We start from the raw sequence: 14,513 nt of genomic DNA, 5'->3' as shown, positions 1-14,513 counted from the left end.
GGAGTCAAGTTCATAAAGACAGACAGTAGAATGGAGGTTGCCAGGGGCTGGGAGAGGGGAGAAGGAGGAGCGGTTGTTGAGTAAGGACAGAGTTTCAGTTCTGCAAGTTAAAAAAGTGTTCAGGAGATTGGTCATACAACAATATGAAGGTACTAACACTACTGAGTTGTACACTGAATTGTGATAAAGACGGCACATTTTTATGTGTATTTTATCACAATTAAAAATAATTTTTTTAAAGTGCTAAAGGGTTTTCAAATAGTGATTTTCGTAAGTACCCCTATAAAATGAAAGGAAACAAAGTCAAATGTCTCCTTTTCCTCATGGCTTCAGGCAGGGCTCTATACTATAAAGGAGCCAGATAACCTGGGCTCAAACTCTCTCTGCCTCGGGCTTGGGCACCACATAACTTGGCCGTCTACTTAACCAAACCTGTTTCCCATTTCTAAAGTGGAAACAAGAATCCCCAACAAACAAGTCACCATGGAGATTTGATGAGATAATGTATGTGCCCAGTACGTGCCCAGCCCCCCTTGCCTTCCTCCTTCCAGTAAATCAGAAAAACAGGGAATCCCGCGGTTTCCACGAGGAAAGGAAAACACAGATAAAAACACTCCCATTATAGAGGCAAGAAAATTGAGGAGAATCTGAGGTTCTTCAAGGTCAGAGAGGATGCGGGGCCAGTCCCTGACTCCGGGGACCTTCTGAAATGTGTTCGCTGTGACGGATGGCTGGTCAGGGCCTGAACCAGAGCACCTCAGACACATTGTGGGGAACAACAAGCTTATTGAAAACATCTGGGCTGAGGTTTTCCAACTGGTTTCTCAATTTGGCCTTGCTTCCCAGCCGTCGAACTCCACGGAAACATATGCTCCCTAATCAGTTGCTGCTTCAGCAACAAACCAATGTTTGTCTTGCTAAGTATTAGCAACGGAAAAGACCGTCCGCGTTTGAAGTGGGGCCTCTTCTTTGGAAATTCGGTGACAAAGCTGCTGAAGGGACAGAGATGGTGAAAGGGAGCAGGGCCCTTATTCCATCTGTGATAACAGAAACCATCCCACCTAAGGGGATGGGAAGCAGGACAGCGCAAAGCTAAAAGAACCATTGGGAACTGCAGAACAGGTGCTCTAGGACCTGCTTTACTTTTTGATAAGGAACATTTGAAGTTAGCTCCCTGGGGTGCTAAGGGAACTAACTTCCCTCAAAGAGCTGACCCCAAGAGCTGCTTTCTTTTCTTTTCATTTTTGAGAGAGAGAGAGAGAGAGAGAGAGCAGGGGAGGGGCAGAGAAAAGGGGACAGAGGATCTGAAGTGGGCTCTGTGCTGACAGCAGCGAGCCCGATGTAGGGCTCGAACTCACAAACTGTGAGATCATGACCTGAGCTGAAAGTCAGACGCTCGACTAACTGAGCCACCCAGGCATCCCAAAGAGCTACCCTTCACTGTCAATAATCCTACGCTTCACATGTTCTCACCAGTTATTTTTTCGTAGATTGTAGAAGTGTAAATTTCTACGTAGCCTAAGATAGTGTCACCAGGCACGATATCCTAATTTGGCCCGGTTCGATAACAGTATGTTTTCTTAACAGTACTTAACATTATGCTTAATTCCTATCAACTAGACCGTCCTGATCCCCAAGCAGCCAGCCCTGGTTCTGCCTGCCGGGATGAAGGGTGGTTCTGGGCCCAGTTCGGAGCTGCTAGAAAGAGGCCCTTGGATCACAGATGGGGCTCTAACTTTGGGCACAAAAGCCAGCTGCTCTGGAAGCAAAACTTCATTTTACTCTGTCCATTCATTCACTCTAGGACATGCTCCTCCTGATGAAAGGAGATGTAGAAACCAATTCACAGACCATTTGGAAGATAGAGATCACAAATGAAACTCTTTGAATGCCAGAGTATTCCCTGCTGCTTTCAGGGCAATTGCTCAAGTTAGAACCTCTGCTCCCCACCCCGCTCCCCGCTGTGGTCATCTGCTGGCTTTGTCACTCGGATTTGAACAACGGGGTGGGGGCGGGGGCAGTGGAGCCATCAGATTTGATCTCAGGTTTGGAGACTGAAGCAAAGGTCACTGTGACACCCAACCGGAGGGTGGGAAATAGAGCAGCTGTCCCCTCTAGAACCCTCTGAAAGGGTCCATAAGTTCCCTGAGCTCAAAGACACTTTAGGGGAAAAGATCTGTTGACAGTCCAGGCTGGAAAACCTGGGAGGGCCTGGATGCTCTCCTGGGGCTTTGTTACTACTGCCTGCACATCAGGAGCAGGTGACAGGGACGGCCTCGTAAGTGCTCAGCCATGGGTTCCCAATTCACCGACAGAGCTGACTTGCAGGCTAAACTCCTTCCATGGGAGCACACCCCTGGGCGCTGGTCACATCCTCTGATCTCTATGCCAATGACTGCTTGTCAGCTCTTTTTAGTATTCTTCTAAATCAAAATGAATCAATCAGCTAATATTTACCGAGTGCCTACCATGTACCCAGTGCTGAGAATCCAAAACTGATGCTGAAGATATTCAAAGATTTTTATATTCAGGGGCGCCTGGGTGGCTCAGTCGGTTAAGCGTCCGACTTCGGCTCAGGTCATGATCTCACGGTTTGTGAGTTCGAGCCCCATGTCGGGCTCTGTGCTGACAGCTCGGAGCCTGGAGCCTGATTTGGATTCTGTGTCTCCCTCTCTTTCTGCCTCTCCCCAGCTTGTACTCTCTCTCTCTCTCTCTCTCTCTCTCTCTCTCTCTCTCCCTCCCTCTCTCTCTTATGATGTAAAAATCAAGTGCCACTTTACGCAGACAACATAATCGCCAAGGCTGGGAGACATGACAGATCACAATTTTTTTTTTTTTAACATTTGTTTCTCCCTTTCTTTTTGATATTTCTCTTTTCCTGAGCCTGCTGGTTTCAATATCCACACAGATGACCCTTCCAGGACTCTTTGGCATCTTGTGACTAAAGCTTCTCTCCCCACTGCCTTTCCTCCGCCCTACATCAGCCACTCTCCCACGGTCGCAGCCTAGACCTTGTCATCACCAACAATGGCACCCCTCTCCAATGTCCATTTCAACCCCTCTGCTGTGCTTCCGCATCCCTACCCACCCCCAAAGATGTTTCTAGCACCCTCCTTCTTGTATTGCAGTCTCTACCCTGACCCATTACAGCCTTCCACACAAGTCCCCCAAGTAGTACCATTCTATTCACCCAGCCCGGATTCCAGGCACCATGGTTTTAACTGCTCCTTCACACATTCCCTCTGCTCTCTTTAACTCTTTTCCCTTCGTCCCCCTTGGATGGCGAAGTCTGAGCCAGGTTAGCCCACCTCCTGGCAACCCCATGCCTACTTCTGGTCAGGTGAACTTGGGATGGGGAAAAAAACCACATCCATCTAATCTGATGACAGGTGAACCTTAAGTCTGGGTAGAAATAAAATAAAGTTGTCACTGAAAAAAACCCACAGCCCTGAAAAGTATTTGTTGTAAAAGACCTAGGCTTAAGAGCCTGGGATTGAAAACACAAACCTGACGTTACCTCTGGATTACTCGGCCAGCAGAATACATGGCAATGTACAAGTATGGAGACATGTCCAAAGGTTTGAAAAGAAGACAGCATTTGCCAACTCGTCTTTGCTACTTTAATCTCGGCACCACTAGGGAACCCGGAGGTAGCTTCAAGAACAGTTTACTCTAAGTGTGGTCTCTTGGTCTGGTTATTTCCACAGAACATACTCAATTGCATGGAGGTAAGATACATATGAGATGGGTTTCCTTTTTCCTGTCATTGCTAGAGTAACAGAAAGCAAGGGTTGAAAGGGATCATAATGATCTATTTCCATGACTACCAAACATGGATATATATACAACCACTTGGGAAGCTTCCAAAAGTTAGAGTCCTAGACTCTAGCCCCGACCTTAACTGAGAATATTATGGATTAGCTCCCCAGCTCCGTGGACCCAGCTCAGGGTTCTGGACTCCAACACCTGCTCTCCCTCAAAGCTTTTACCAAAACATCTTTTTTTCCCCAAAAAATATTTTGATTTGATCTTGACAAGGGAAGAAAGGGTAGGCCAACCAAAGTGAAAAACCCAAAGCAACTCTGTTCCTATCACGGACAAGCCCAGAACAGCGTATTAGTGTTAACAACGGGAATGCTATGTGAGCCGCATGGTGGGGAGAGGCAGGGAACGTGAGCCTATAGGTGGCCTTTGTGAGAAAAAGCAAAAGGCACCCCTGCAAGGGGGCGACTGGGAGAAAGGCGCCACCTCCCCTGGCTGATGCGGCCCCCGGGCAGGGCACACAGAGCCCTGGGTACAGCCTGATATCAGCCCTCACCTAGGGTCACCAATTGGTGTGCTTTGGCCAAGGGGAGGCATTTCCTGGATGGCAGGCTTCATGTACTAAAACCAGGAAAGTCCAAAGCAGGCTGGTTGGTCACTGTACCCTTTCCCAGCACCTGTCTGCTCCCACCTTCCCGCGCAGACGTAGGAGGCTATCCAGCCGAAGTATCACCAGGAATTCACACTTGACAGCAATTGCAGCCTCCTTTACCAGGTTAACTGTGCAAAAGGGGACGGTTCCTGGGCTTTCCAGGGACACCAGCACTCAGTTCCAAAGCATAGAGCCTTTACCTTCCCCTTTGCCATAGGAGGAGCTGGCGGTCCAGGACTTGGCCTCCACATATCCCAACTCCCGGCAGACGACGTGGGCCGCGTGGATGGAGAAGTCGTCGTCACACACGGTGCCCCACTGGCCATTGTAGTACACCTCCACCCGCCCCTCGCTGTGCTTCCTCTTCTGGCCTGCCAGGCGTAGCTGGATCTTGGCGACGTCCGAGGGCACCTGAGGCCGGTGGTACTCGGGGGCCGGCTGCTGGAAGTACTCAGGGTAGTGCGGCCAGTTCTCGTATTGCGCCAGGCTCAGGGACAGGAGCAGCGAGAGCACGGCCAGACAGCTGGCAAGGCGCCAGACTCCGCGCCTCTCCATCCCTGTCCTCTGGCTGGAGGACCTGACCGAGGGGGTGCTGGGTGGTGAGGGGCGGCAGGCAGGAGTGTCCTGGAAGACAGGAAGGAATGCAGGTTATAGGGATCTACAGAACGTCCGGCGAGTTCCTTACTTCTTTGCTTAGTATTTGAAGCTCTTGACATTCTGGACCCCGACCCCTGTCTTCTCCCACCTTACACTTCAGCTGACAGGTCTGTGAATTCTCACCTGTTCTGCTCATCTACCACTCCATATCTTTGAAATGTGTGTGTGTGTGTGTGTGTGTGTGTGTGTGTGTGTTTTCAGTAGGGTTCCTGGCAGGAACCAGAGCACATTCAAACTTAATTTGAGCAGAGTTTTAAAAAAAGACCATCTCAGACACGAGCTCTGAGCAGAGCTCAGAGGAACAAACAAAAGATAACATAGTGCTCTGGGCTGGCAATAGAGGCAAGACCCTTCCGACTCCAGCTTGAGGGGTTGGGGAGGGAGTGACAGGACCAGAGAGCATGGCCAAGCTGAGTGGGTCGCCTGTTTGGAGCTGTGGCTTCAGTGAAGGGTCTTAGAGCCAAACCACAGCAACAGGAGCAGGAAGAATAAAAATGCCTGACCTCACTCTCTTCTGTCTTCTGCTCTCTTTCCAGTGTCTCCTATTGGGCAAGCTCACCCTGCAGGATGAGGCCAAGCCCCGGGGGGGGGGGGGGGGGGGGGGGGCGGGGAGTGCAGTCTATATGGGTTGGTCTCCTGGGGCAGAGGGGATGGTGGGGAGAGAGGGCAGCAGTAGACAGGGCAATCAGAGGGCATCCAGCACACTCTTCCTCTTTCTCCCCACCTCTGTACAGCTCATTCCCCAGGGCCCAGACCAGTTCCCGCCTCCTTTATGCAACATCCCTACTGAAGCGGCCTCTGTGGCTCTCTCCTTCCAAGGTGGGCTCATTATCTAGACATTCTTCTCAACCTTTCCAGACACTTCCATGTCCCCAGGTAGGTTACAAACTTCTCGAGGGCAGGAATTGTAGCTCGTTCTTCTTTGGTTCCTCCAGAGTAAACATTACAGGTTCATGGACACGTTTATTGCATGAGAGGGTGATCTGGTTCCAGGGACTGAGCCACTGGTGAGGCATGGCGCTTAAGCGCACTGCATGGGGGGGGGGGGCTGGGTGTGTTTTCTGGGTGTTCCCGTGTGCGATGACCTCCCTCCTTCGGGACGTTAGCTCAGCTGGACGGAAATGGCCTCTTCCAGGTACAGAGAACACCAGGAGAAACACCAGCATAACATGGGCTGTTCTCTCTGCACACCCATCTGAGCCTTCCTATGGCTCTGCTCTCAGCCTCCGGGCCTTCAGACACACCGGCACGCTGCCCACCCACACCTCAGATCTCATTACAGCTCATACTCTGGACCGCAGTCCGGCGAGGCTGCTGAGCGAGGGGGTCAGGAGCAAAGTCTCCTTAAACAGCCCTCACTCAGGGCCTGTCCTTAGCTGAGCTATGGTTTCTGCAAGCAGAAGCCTCAGGCAGCAGTCCTGATGCCAGTGACGTCCTGGTGACAGGTCTGTCATTTTGCATGGTTTCTCTCCCTGAGGGGTGCTGGGGGGCCGAGTCTAGTCTGCTCTTAGCACAGAGGGGAGGCAGACAAGAGAGGGCTGAGCGGCCCGTGATCAGGTGAGGGAAGACTGGACAGCAGAGGAGCGGGGAGCACAGACTCTAGAGCCAGACGATTTGCATTTGAATCCTCACTCTGACACCTACCAGCTGTGCAGCCTCGGGCAAATACTTAACTTCTCCGTGCCTCTCTGTGCTTCCTACCTATAAAATGGGGATAATACTATGTAGCTCACCGAAATGTTACGGAGATTGAATGAGTGGCACATACTGTAAGTGCGGCAGGAGCATTTGCTAAATAAAAAATGTAAATTCTTACAATTGTGGTCACCGTAGCCCAGTGGCGCCTACCTCTAAGAATCCTACAGGGAGGGCTATAGCAAGAGATAACCACGTAGATCATGTGTCTCAGTGTTTCCATAATTCAGAGACAGGAACCACTAGCTTAAAAGGACTGCAGGTATGTTTCACAGGAGAGGAAGTAGTCTTGGAATATGGGGCCCCAGAAGGAAAACCAGGACTAGTATGTGGAAGCCAGAAGTATAATACTTTCTATTTTAATCAGGTACAGAGGGTTAGGCTAATTGTGTTCAGTTCATGGCACGTCACCATCAAGGAAGGACCAGATAACTGCCCAGAGCTGCCCAGGGGGGATGATCTAACTTGGAGAGGCAGCTCCACGTCTGCTGGGAGGGCCAGGCAGTGCCCAGTGCCCTGTAGCGGGTGCGGGGCCACTGTTAGGGAGACAAGCTAGTTCGGGTTACACTGGAGATCCATTCGCCATCATCCTGTGAGTCACAAACAAGGTCGGAAAGTCACAGGGGTTCCTGCAGTGGCCCCCTTCAGACCACAGCCAGCAACGTGGCTCTGAAGGGAAGCATCCTCGCCTCCTGTGCCCCGGCCACGCTTCGTTCCCATTGTTGCACAATTGCATCCACAAGCTCGACTGAGCCTCGCTACAACTGTGGGGCGTGGTAAGGGAGGCAGGGATTATGATTCTATTACGAGGGAGAAAATCAAGAACGAGGGAGGACTGAGGACTTTATCAGAGTTGCCCCTTCGGGCAGGCAAAGCCAGAACTAGCCACTCCCAAGCTACCAAGACATCAACGATCCACCAGCACATGTAAGAAATGCCCCAATTCTGCCTGCCCTGTAGAAGCCGCACATAGCAGCTACAATCAGCACATAGCTACGCTCTTGGCTTCAGTTCCAACTACCCCTCTCTCCCTGCCCTCGCTCCAGACTTTCACATGTCACCAGTCCAATCACAGCAGCCTATACTTGGTTTAAGTTTTACACATCGCTGTGTCCCCATCCTTTCTCGCTCCCCTTCCCTCCAAAGAGTGTGTGTCACAGCCCCTTCCATTCTTCAAGGGAACCTTCCCAGATGCCCCTGTGGGGGCCAAGGGCAGGCCACTCCAAAATGGGCCACTTTAGCATGAAGATTATTTTTGAGTTCAAAGCAATCAAAACCTAGCAGATTCAGGAAAAGCTCTTTCCCTCCCCCTAAAAAATATTTAGATGGAGAACCTGCTCCAGGAAAGAGAGCTGTCACCATAGAGAACTACATTATGGTGTGAACCAGGTGTGGTAGACAGGGAGGAACCTAGCAAGGCCTGTTTGATCAAAGTCCTGTGTGTCCCATTGTTTCTGAGTTGGCCTGAGTGCTCCCCCCACGCCCGCCCCCTCCGCCCCACCCCTGCAAACATTGTTTACCAAACATTTACTCTTTATCATCTTCCCATGAACTGCATTCTTCCCTTTGAAGTCCCAGACCCCTACCCCCTTCCTTTACTTCATGAAGACAAATGTACCTCCTTTTGCCTGTCCTTGGAATTTCCATGTCTGTGTAGATTCCCCATATGTATGAAATTAAATTTGATTTTCTCCTGTTAATCTGTCAGGTGCCAATGTGTCAGGTGCCCAGCTAGAAGGGCCCTAAAGGGCACAGGAAATTCTTCCTCTAATCAGAATGAATGTGTCCTCTGATTTCCTTTAAAATAGTATTTTGCTTGTGCTTTACACAATTAACCTTCCCAGGGTTAGTTAATTCCTTACAGGTGCACTTTTCCCAGGCAAACCAACCAATCCAGAGCCACGCCCCCCCCCCCCCAACTACCTCCTTACCCAAATCTCAATCTTAGCATCCCCTCTGGGGCATTATCCCCCTGCCCTAATCACCCCAGTGCCAGGTACCAGACAACTAGAGACAGCTCCTAATGCCCCAGAGTGAGCCGATATTATTCAATCGGCTGGTCCTCATGTTGCTTAGCCTGCTTATTTAGCCTCATCTATTCCTTCCTGGGGCAGTCACAGCCCTCAGTTTCCCTTCACTCCCTCTGCCTTTGACCGACCCTGGTGCTTCTGCATATGGTCCCCCGTGGTGTGCCTTGTTTCCTGTTTCTAGGAATCAATGAGTATAAACTTCTTCCTTCAAACCACCTGTGTGTCCTAACATACCTGATTCAAATGGGGTAAACCCCATGATTATCTTCAGGAGGAAAATGATGCACAGAGAAGTTTGGCAAGTCACCCAAGGTTGCACTGATGGTACGATGTGCAAGCCAGGCTCTGAATATGGGCAACAGACTGACCCAGGCTATGCCCTCCCCCCACCAGGCTTTACTACCTCTAGCAGCCCACCCCAGTCCAGGATTTGCCTGTCTCCCCTACCCCCCACCACCAGGCTCCCCCTCACAGGAGAGCTTCAGGTGCCCCTAGATCATCTATTCATGTCTCAGAAAAAAATGAAAAGAATATGTGGCCCTGAAATTTTTAAAAAGAAATCTTACTCTCTGGATGTGTATATCTATAAACTGTTCCACCCAGCTTCTTGGATTCTCCAATCTGTGGGAATGGCCAGCGTTCAACTCCTAAATCTTTCCTAGAAAAGTGCTCCTGAATTTTTTTGCTTCTTCTGTGGGGCCTTCTGCTTCTTACTCTGGGGGAATGTAAAGAATTAGACCCAGATGCTTCTCTCTTCTTTTAGAAATAACTTTTATGCTTTTTTTCTTCCTTATTATAAATGTTATACAAGCTAATGATAAAAATCTGGGGAACGCAAACAAGTAAAAGGAAGAAAATAATTCACAATATCACTGCCAGAGGTAAACATTATCAACATGGGGGTATATATCCCTCCAGCCTTTTTTTCTGTACATACATATATCCTTTCCAAACACGGGGATAATTTTCTACATACTTATCTGCAAACTGCTTTTCACATTTAATAGTATGTTGTGAATATTATGCCACCCTGACTATTCTTTTACAAGATTGTTTTTATTAATACATGATAAAATTGGATAATCTTATCACAGAATTTTTTACTGCTATAAATATTATTGACATGAATATCCTTGGAGCTAAAACTTTGCACAATCTTGGGATCAATTCCAAAAAGTAAAACCGCTGGGTCAAAGAGCTGGTAAAAAGTCAATACTTTTGCAAAACTAGAAGACCATCCGGCAAGACTGTCAATTTACACATCGGCCAGTAGTATGTAGATTTCCCCACAAATTCAAAATTCTAGCTAAGGCCATGTTTTCAAACTTTTCTGTATCTGAGAAGCTGGAAAGGGTATTTTGTTTTAACTAGCATTTTTGTTACTAGTGAGGTTGAGCCCCCCACTCCTTGCTATTGGCCACCTTCCTTCCTTCCTTCCTCCTTCCTTCCTTCTTCCTTCCTTCCTTCCCCTTCCTTCCTTCCTTCCTTCCTTCTTCCTTCCTTCCTTCCTTCCTTCCTTCCTTCCTTCCTTCCTTCCTCCCTTCCTCCCTCCCTCCCTCCCTTCCTTATTCCCTCCCTCCTTTCTGAAATTATCTCTTCATGCTTTCTCTCCTGAATGTTCCTTTCCATGATTGCTTTGTAAAATCCGTTTTTCTCCCTGGCATCCAAACAACCCTCAGGAGGGAAAAACTACCAGGTGGAAACCAACGTCCAAAGCAAAGCTTGGGTGGGTGGAGAGCAAAATGCCCTGTGGTCGCTCCTCACGGCTGCTTCACTGCCACCCAGTTCAGGCCTCGCCTGCTCTACCCAAGAGCCTTGCACTTGAGCTTGGGTTCAGCCCCTCCTCGGCCTGAGGCCCCAGGGGCCTGGAGCAAGGTGGCCGGCAGGGAATCTATCCAGGGTGGTCCCACTGTTTCTGAAAGGCTGCGCTGTCCAGAGACGCTGATGACCCAGGGAGACCCGAGCCCCGCCCTGCAGGGCCAGAAAGGGGGAGGTTCCAGACCCAGCTGCGGGGGCGGGGCCCGGGGCGGTGGTGCTCAGTGCCCCAGCGCTGGGGCGGGCGGTCCTCCCGGCCCATCAGGGACCCGGGGCGCTGAAGTCCTTGGGTAAGCCCCAGGGGGCTCGGGGCGCGCGGGCGTTCGGGGGACCAGCGTCCCCGAGGCGGGGGGGGCGGGGGCGCTGACCCGGCGGCCTGGACTTGCGGGCCCCGTTGCCTCCCTCGGGCCTTTTCAGGAACCAGGCCGGGTGAGGACCGATTGGGCAGGGCAGTGCCAGGCTCCGTGGGAGCGGGTGTCCCCTTTCTGCTCGCGCCCGCGTGGGTGATCTGGCACTCGACCCGGCCCCCAGGCTTAGCGCGGTCCCTGGCGTACGTTAGTCCCTTATTTTAAAATATTTGGATAAGGACAGGGTACAGCTGGCTCAGGGTAGACCCATCCTCATTCCTGGAAGGTGGGGTAGGGGTGGAGGGCGGTGCAGAAGAGGCCAGGCAAACCGCAGGCCTCGCAGATGGTGGGTAAGTGTCGCAGTTTTACTTGTAAACAACAGACCTGCCATGGGGCAGACGTTCTGAGGTTATAGCTGGGTTGGCACAGTGGGAGTGCTCTATTACCCCTAGCAAACCATTTCCCCTTCTTCAGTGTTTCTCTCTGTAAAATATATACATCGTTCGGACCTGTGAGAAAATATATTCAGCCAATGAAAACAGGGGCAAAGCAGAGGAAAACTGGATTAGGTCATCCTCACTTTTCCCTGGGAGGTGGGAGCCCCATCGTGGCCCAAGCTGCCTTCCCCAGTCCTGGCTTTCTCATACAAAGCGACTGCTCTCATCTGCTGTAGGTGCCCTGTGTGAATTTTCTGCTGTGAGAATAGAGGGGAGGGGTGACCGACAGCGGCCAAACCTCAAACAAGAAAGACTCCCTCAACTTTCTGCCATTACCGTAAATAATGACTTGTATTGCATACATGCTCCTTCCGGAAAGGATCATTAGAGCAGGGGAAAATGTCATTTTTTTTAACTGAACAATTGCAGGGTTTGGGACTGAACTTTGGTACAGTAAAGCTCCCTCTGTGGATTTATCCTCTCAGAGGAGGTGACGATAAGTTAGAGTGCAGAAAAACACCCCGTCCCTTCTGTTCTTGCAAGAATGGAGGGACAGTCTGTATGACCTCCTAGTTCCTGTGCCCTACCTCCTTATTCGGCTCCTTTCAGTTCATAGAATCTGTATAAATGAAAAGTACTATCATACTTACTGAGTATTTAACTGAGCACCTATTTATTTTTTTAAATATAATTTATTGTCAAGTTGGCTAATATACAGTGTATACAGTGTGCTCTTGGTTTGGGGGGTAGATTCCCATGATCCATAGCTTGCATATAACACCCAGTGTTGAGCACCCATTTTGTACCCAGTATGGAGCTAGCTGCTGTGGGAGAGACCTAAGAAACGGAAGGTGCTCACATTCTTGTGGGATTGGTCCTATCTCCCCATCTAGAATGTAAATTCTGTTCTCATTTTTCTCCCATTGTCTCTTGGGCTGGTCCCATCTCTCTGGAATGGGAGAATTATAAGAAGAGAATGTACTCAAGTTTTAAATAGTTGGGCCCAGACTATGGGAACATTAAGACTTATGGGTTTAGGGGGTCATCTGGGTGGCTCAGTTGGTTAAGCATCCGACTTTCAGCTCAGGTCATGATCTCACAGTTCATGGGTTGGAGCCCTGTGCTGGGCCCTGTGCTGATAGCTCTGAGCCCGGAGCCTGCTCCGGATTTTGTGTCTCCTTCTCTCTCTGCCCCTCACGCTCTTTCTCTCTCTCTCTCAAAAATAAACATTAAAAAAAGAGTTATGGATGTATGGACACAAGAGGTCTGTGTGAGTTCGAACAAAATCAGAGAAGGTTTTTGCCAGAAAGGACCATGCAGGGCCATTTGAAAGGGGAAGGCCATGTCGGGGGTCACCTGGCTAAGGGAGCAAATGCAGCGGATAATTTATATCTCCTGGTTCCCAAATCCAGGACTCCCCCCACTTCAGTACAAAGGTCAGGAGAGGCTAGGGGAGGAGGAAGGCCTTGAGCAGGGCTGGGAAGAAGAATTAGGAAAAGAAAACGTGGAGTAGTCTGGACTAGAGCATATGATGTGACTAGAGCAATAGGTGTGGAAATAAGCAATCTGTGCAGGGACAGAAAGAGGTGGCTTCCGAACAGTTTTTAGAAGGGGCTGGAAAAGGATGGATGGGCAGATCTTCAGAGCAGGAGGGGAATTCAGAGTCAGCAAGTAAGGTTATTTCCATAATCAAAAGTGGAAATTCAGGCTCTAAAAGTAAAGCGTCCCCAAATCAATAGCGCTCGGAGGTGGTGAAGGCAGGGTTTGGACCTTTGTGTTCTGATTCCAAGATACTCAACTGGACCTTCCGGGGAACCAGTGGTGCCAATAGATACGAGATGAGGGGCCACCGGGAGGCAAGAGGACCTACACAGTGGAAGATGAGGGAGTCAAAGGTCCCCTCCCAGCCACTTTATTTGAATAGCGTTTTGACCTATGATCCTAGCATAGAGGTTGTTTTTAAATCACCGCGGAGAGGCACGTCAAGCATCAGATGGCCATCCGATCAGATCAGCGGATGTGGCTGGAGCAGCCGTGGCACGGAGTAGACGCGCACACGGAGGGGTCGTGGAACACGTGTTTGGGGTGGGCTCAGTAGCAGAGCATCAGTTGGTGATAGTGAGAGATCCAGGGAGGAAGCACCACTTCAGCAGCAGAATCAGGATCTGGGTTCAGAGAGGGAGGGATTAGCCCCCAGAAAGACTGACCAGAGCAAGGTAAGGGACACAGTTCAACCCATACCAACTGTCTTCTCACCTAGGCCATTTGGGACCTCAGTGGATTCATAAAATCTTAGAACCAGGAAGTTCTTAAGATTATTCATCCAGTGCCCAGGATGGCAAACGCCCAGCGGGCACGCCGCCCTTCTCCCGCCCTGCCCTGTGGCAGTCATCACAAACCCGTGCCAGCACTCTTGCCTCTTACGTCTTGCTCCCAGACACCCTAGATAGCCACCATTAGCTGGTTGAATCTGACATGCAAATCGACATCTGCTTGCCTTCCCTGTCCCAGCCCACCCTCTTCATGGCACAGATGAGGGACTGGAGGCTAGGGGTGGCAGGGACTCAGGTTACAGAAGAGACTGAGAACCTGAGGTCTTGTCATGGTCCCTGGCTGCATCCTGGGGTCCAGCAGGATGCTTCCAGATCCTCTGCAAGCTGACCTCAGCCAAGAACTTAGAGCCTGACCAAGAACCAAGTTCTTAGAGCCAAAATTTAGAGTCTAGGACAGACAAAGGCATCTCAGATAGATAGAATTGGACACCAAGGCACCCAATGGGCCAAGACACCCAAGGTCAAGAAAAGGCTCTGCCAACTACTAACCATGGACCATGGGCCAATCCATTAAACTCTTGGTCTTCATTTCTTTTATCTACAAAGTGCAATGAGATGTGTGTATGAGTGTGTGTCTGTGTGTGTAGATTAAATGAAATCATGTAAAAATTCCTAGCATACAGCATAGACTCATGCACATTAGTTTTCTTCTTGCCTTCCTGCCAGCTCAGTACCCCTTGATTTGAGTAACTACAGTACTCAGCAAATAGTTATTGAGTGAATAAATATAAATTCCTCCTCACATCTTCACCCCTACCCAAACTGCCTTTTTCTTCTGATCTAGG

At 50.0% G+C, this 14,513-nt stretch overlaps 1 protein-coding gene across 2 annotated transcripts in view; it reads right to left on the bottom strand.

The window, feature by feature from the left end:
- LOXL2 (lysyl oxidase like 2) overlaps positions 1-14,513 on the bottom strand; it is a 93,192-nt gene that overhangs the window by 58,767 nt on the left and 19,912 nt on the right. For both annotated transcript variants that reach the window (XM_047855939.1, XM_047855938.1), the window contains exon 2: positions 4,615-5,038. In XM_047855939.1, coding sequence (XP_047711895.1) covers positions 4,615-4,969 — 355 coding nt within the window. In that variant the 5' untranslated portion in view covers positions 4,970-5,038. The remainder of the gene's footprint in view (positions 1-4,614; positions 5,039-14,513) is intronic.

This window comes from Prionailurus viverrinus, chromosome B1 (assembly GCF_022837055.1).
Source record: "Prionailurus viverrinus isolate Anna chromosome B1, UM_Priviv_1.0, whole genome shotgun sequence".
Classification (NCBI taxonomy): domain Eukaryota; kingdom Metazoa; phylum Chordata; class Mammalia; order Carnivora; family Felidae; genus Prionailurus; species Prionailurus viverrinus.
This window is presented reverse-complemented; position numbering and strand designations above follow the sequence as displayed.